This window comes from Gossypium hirsutum, chromosome A09, assembly GCF_007990345.1.
Source record: "Gossypium hirsutum isolate 1008001.06 chromosome A09, Gossypium_hirsutum_v2.1, whole genome shotgun sequence".
NCBI classification, from domain to species: domain Eukaryota; kingdom Viridiplantae; phylum Streptophyta; class Magnoliopsida; order Malvales; family Malvaceae; genus Gossypium; species Gossypium hirsutum.
Window position 1 is genome coordinate 75,947,926 of NC_053432.1, and position 5,862 is coordinate 75,953,787.

Below are 5,862 nucleotides of genomic sequence, written 5' to 3' on the forward strand. Positions count from 1 at the left end.
AAAGAGTTTAGAATAAGCTTTAAATTCTCCCTTGAACAGCCGAATAGACACCAGCAATATTGCTGACATTTTTGGGCACACAAACAGACCATGGTGTGAACATTAAGAGGCAATCGGTTATAGAATGTGAAAAAGATTCATAAACTGAATAGCCACGTGTGAACACTCCTTTGTCCATTGCTATTCTTGAACAGCTCCTTGGAGAAGAGGAATAGGCTCGAATTAAATGGTGCATAATGTTCTCCTTAAATGTTATCCAAGTTCATAACTGACATAACTGATTCCAGCTGAATAGTAACCTACAAGCATTAATTAACATTCAAGCAAAACAACTTAATAAGCTTAATTAATAGACTTAATTAATAAACACATTTAACACTTAACTAAATTAATTATTAAGCTTAAAAACACATTAACAGTAATTTATACCAGCAACACAATTATTGACTAAGATAAGTTTAATTAAAAATAAAGTTCAGCTTGCAATAAACTACAAAGGACGCCTATTGAGCTAGTCCAAGCATGATCAATGGATTCAGCTACTTGCTCTCCCCAAACTCGATCAACATAGCTTACTAACACATCTTGGAACCTCTTAGTACGAGACTGAGTTATAGGTCCTTGTGGCAGCTCAACAGATTCGGTGGCAACTTCCCTAGCTAGGGTCGCATCAAAAATTCTATCAATTTAATCCTCAAATACATGCAATTATATAATTTAATGATGATTATATATTATGAAAAAGTACAAAACGTAATAAGGTAAACAATACCCAAAGTCATCAAATTATTAGTAACTTTACATTTTGGTCACTCAACTTTAAAATGGTCATTAAATTATTTGAAAGTTTTCATTTAAGTCAATGGGTTGTTAAATTCGCTATTGTATGGCCTTCTTTGTTTGCACCATATGCACCAATTGAAGCTCTTCTTCCCATTCTCTTCTACAGTTCAGCTTTTTTTCATAAAATAACTTTGAATGTCACAAATATGTGAACTAAAATCCAAATATCTTTCTACTTCGATATCTGACACTTACCGTCAGATCAACTTGGATCTAATTAATGTTGCTCTACTTATCGATGGATACTGATCCACCGTATCAATCATCAAATCATCACTCGAAGCTCGTTAGTTGGACTTTTAGAAAAAGAAAACTTAACAACTTAATGACTTAAATGAAGACTTTTAAATAGTTTAGTGTCTAGTTTTGTAATTTTTTAAAATTAAGTGATTAAAATACAATCTTACTAATAATTTAGTGATTTTGAGTATAACTTGCCTAATATAATATTATTTATATATATTATGAAGAAATATTATTTATATTAGTTTAGGGTTATATTGCTCAAATTTTGAAAAAAAAAGTATTATATTATTTAATGACTCAATCAGTTCCTCACTCAATTGCAAAAAATACCCAGATTTCCCCTCAATTTCTCCACATCTTTCCTATGATTTCTCACAATATATTCTTTCTTCTCGGTGGATGATAAAATTGAAACTCCATTGTCAGAACAGTCAAAACAAATATTTCTTTCACAATCTGGTGCCTTTGAGTTGTCATTTTCATTATCTTGACAGAAAGCTTTTGATGCTATTATAAAATATTAAAGTTGGTTAGAGTTTGGGTTTTTTGCAAAGGTTTTCATTGAAGTTGTATGACAAAATATATAATTGACTAAAAGCCTATAAAGCTAAGGATGAAAAGCAAAAAAAATTGTTAGCCAGGTTGAGAGAGAATAATATCCAAAATAGTATACATAAGTATTGAGGATCAAATATGTTATTATATCAGTTAAAAAAAAGTTACGTCATCATTTTCGTTAAACATTTAATAGAGAGTGATCAAAATAGAAACAATTTAAAATGTTAATGATGAAATTGAAAATTTTTATAATTTGGTGACCAAAACAAAAATACACTAACAGTTACAGGACTAATGGTATACTTTATCCTTTAAGAATTTATAATAATTAATTACGACTTTTTCACCAAAATAATATATTTATATCATTTATTTACGTAAATAGTATGAAAGCAAAATTATTTACATATGAATGCTGCAGTGAAAACGGTGACTACACTAGGGGTTGATACCAAACCAGCACAATTTGTTGCGATTTGGGCAGACACAAAATTTTATCCCCCAAATCACCACTAGTAGTGTCGATCTAGGTGTAGGGGAAATTTTTTTATATCCCAATTCAATGGGTATATCTTGCTTGATTTTTGTAGCCTTTTTTCCCTTTAATTTTGACAAAAAACTAAACCCTACTTTCTTTCAAAGTCTAATTGTCGGATGATTTTTTTTTTGAGTTTAAAGGGTTTGAGTGTGATATTAAAGGGTTTTGGTTAGGCATTTATGGTGTTTGACGGGGATCTATTATGTTTTGTGGGGGAAGGGGGTTATGTGCTGATTTGAGCTTGCACCTGGCATGGGCATATCTTGTCGCTACAGTTCTTGACCTAATAGCCACGAATGGTGTTGATTTGGTGCCAGACTGTACACCTCCAATTTTACTATAGCTTTCATATTTTTTGGGTACATAAATTTGGTGTCATATCATTTAAGTAAATAAAAATTACGTTTATATTATTTTGATAAAAATCCCAATTAATTAAAGTTCGTATAGATCCAAAACAATTTGGAATTTTTGAGTCGTGAAGAATGTTCCACTATTTTCAAAAACAAAAACTTTACCTAAAAGTTACATGAGTAACATTTTTAAAAGAATAAGGGAAAAAGTGTTTGGTAAAGATTATGGATTTGATGAAAGCATCCATTTCGGTTATTGATGTGCAATTTTCTCAGCAGGTTTGCTAAGGTGGAAAAACGTTGTAACGTCCCTGAATGCGTCGTTCCTGTTTGTGGTAAGTACTTATGGCTGGCGCTGATATCATTGCAGTTCATTCAACCTGGACGTACATGTGTTTGATTTTCCATTTTGACCAACAGTTTCCTCATGGAATACAACATTATGGAAATTATCATATCCACTATCCTTTGGATCATTGTCCCAGGTAGCCCAATCATCATTGTTGTTAGAAGTGATAGTCACGTTTTCAGTATCTCCCTTCGTATTATTGTCTTTTGTACCACAGTTATCCCAATAACTTGAGCTATAAGAACTATGATTCCCATTAGAAAAGGATTCTCCTGTAGAAGTAGAATTACATCCTTTCTCTTGTTTAAACTCTTGATAATAACCATTATTCCGTTGCCAGTTATTGCTTTTTTGGGTCATTGCATCTTTAGTGAACCTCCCAACCTTTTGTGTTGCTAATGTCACTGCCCCTTTCATGACTCCCCATGTTTTATGGCCAAACTTACTTGTTTTTGTAGTAACAACATGAACAGTTTGGTGAACCTTTGTGTCACAGCTACCTTCCTTCGCCTGCATAAAGAAGACTTCATCATGCTCTACGGTATGTAATTTCAAATCCCCGAAACTTATAAATACAAGAAAAAAATCCATCATTTTATAAACTATAACATCAACATGTATTTTCGTAAGGTATTAATGCCAGGCAAACGAGTTTTACTTGAAAGTTATGAAAGACACTGCTCTAGGACATGAAGCTCTAATGATAGGATAACTAAATGTGGAATTTGATTGTTCATCATGAATTTTGTACAAAATCATATATAAGGATGAACAATTTATGAAACAATATAAATTTAAATATGATTAGCTAAAAGTTGATGAGCACACGGAAATTATTAAAGGAAAGTTCAATCCACAATGTATATATCTCATACATCTCATTTATGTGTAAAATTATAATTGAACAACTGAGATTATCATTCTTTACTCAATGTAAGAAATCAACTTTAGACACCAAACACAACAGAGATCTAAATAATATAAAATTTCCCAAAGATACCTTCGAGGATAACTCCTTTCCTATTTGGACGGCATTTGCAGTTGTTTGAGCTGCGGAAGTAGCCACCATAGATAACTTCCAAACCCCCTACATCAAACAAATATTTCACTAATAACTAATAATTATCATCATAAAAAAAAAAGGAATGAATGAAAATAATATAATATGTTAACCTGAGACATAACAGAGAGGACATCCCCATGAGACTTATTTTTCTTATGGCTAAGCTTATGATTCGATCCAAACCCAACAAATTTCCCTCCTTGTGAAGGTGGTAGCTTTTCGGACTTGGGTTCATTCCTCGCAAAACAATTATGGCTATGTGCCACCGAAGCCTCCAATTGAGGTTGCATGTAAATATCCTCCGGGGACCTCGACCTAATCGGAACAACTCTTCTACTACAACGACTCATCTGTCCTCTTAAATCACTCATTGATTGGTTCCTCCTCAAATCGCTTGAAGACCTAAACGAATCATCACAGTCCCAACTAGCCCACCCTCCATTATCATTCCCGTAACTACTACCTTTGCCACAGTCATCGCTATCGCTCAATGACGACTTCTTGTGACTGCCATCCCCATTGAGAGTCTCTCTCACAAGGGCTGGATCTTGCCAGGGGCGGCCCTCGGCTAGTGCTTGGATCCGATCGCGATACACACCAGCGGCATTGGAATTGTATTTGGTAACAATATCGGTTTCTTTAGGAATCCCATATTGAGCTAAAAAAGAATTGAGTCTCTCATTACCGCCCGACTCCATTTTCTTGATCTGGATCTCGGACCATGAATCCATGGTAACAGATCGAACGAAGGAGATGTGGACACCTAAGCCACGGTGCTTACCGGAGCATTCCAAGCACATGAAAACACCGTAGGAAACCGAAGCCCATGTGGGATTTCTTTGGCTACAATCGACGCACGTTTTGTTACCTGGCTGTGATTGGAGGACGCTTAACCGTCTCATTGCGACCATTTTCTCTTTTCTTTTTTGTTCCGGATCGGAACAAAACTCAAATTCTGTGAGAGGAAAAAGATTAAAGAATTTGAGTGTAGAAAAGAAAAGAGAAATAATGGAAGACTAAATTTTGATTAGGGACCGTGAAGACATATTAAAGGAATGGGGTGCAAGCAATGGTGGAGATGACTGACTAATGAGTTATGTGTTGCAATACGCAATTTGGGGGGTAGGGGTATGAATTTTCTTATTTTAACAGTAACACATGTCGTTCCTTTGAGATTTGTTGCCCATTCCTCCTTGGAGCTTGGCGTGGCGGGTGTTGCAGGTCTATCTGGAAAGGGTTTAAAATATTACGATAATTGATGTTTTAATTTACTTAATTTAGCACTAATCTTTTTTCCATATAAATTTAGCACTACTCTACTCTATCATTTAAAACTCATTAATTGAGTTAGTGTCACGGGTTAATCACACACCAACTTAGTTAAAAAAGTACTAAAATATACATATAGAGTAAGATATAAAGCACATGCCGATTATATTAGCATAGCCTTAAATTTACCATTCAACCAAAGTTTTTTTTTTAAATTTTTTTAATTTTAATTATATTACGTACACTTTATTACCTTAATCAATTGTATATATTAATTACCAATATTGTTAACTGAGTTGACGTTACAAATTAACTCAACACTAAATCAAGATTGATGACAATATATTGATAAACAATTGTATTCGTTTATTATTTTTAATCTGATATTTTTATGTGTTTAAATTTCGTTTTACTTACAAATTAATCTATTTTTTTCATTTTATTATCTTAAATATTTTACGTGTTATTATTATTAATTAGGTTTAAACCATATATTTTTGTTGATGAAGAATCAAACAAGGGAACGTGATGGTATGTCGGTTCATCTAGCTTAAGGTCAGGCGGAGAGCCACTATGCCAGGTGGGGTAAGAGTGGCCGAAAGGTTGTTAGTGACAGAGAGAGAATCGGGATTGAGAGAGAGAG

General features: G+C 33.6%; 1 protein-coding gene across 1 annotated transcript; it reads right to left on the reverse strand.

Moving 5' to 3' along the window:
- Positions 1 to 2,653: 2,653 nt before the first annotated feature.
- LOC107889704 (ADP-ribosylation factor GTPase-activating protein AGD7) lies at positions 2,654 to 5,119 on the reverse strand. The gene is made up of 3 exons (XM_016814231.2): positions 4,061 to 5,119; positions 3,888 to 3,974; positions 2,654 to 3,397 (listed from the first exon to the last, which is right to left on the reverse strand). The coding sequence occupies exons 1-3, from the start codon at positions 4,859 to 4,861 to the stop codon at positions 2,900 to 2,902; spliced, it is 1,386 nt and encodes a 461-aa protein (XP_016669720.1). The 5' UTR covers positions 4,862 to 5,119; the 3' UTR covers positions 2,654 to 2,899.
- Positions 5,120 to 5,862: the final 743 nt, after the last annotated feature.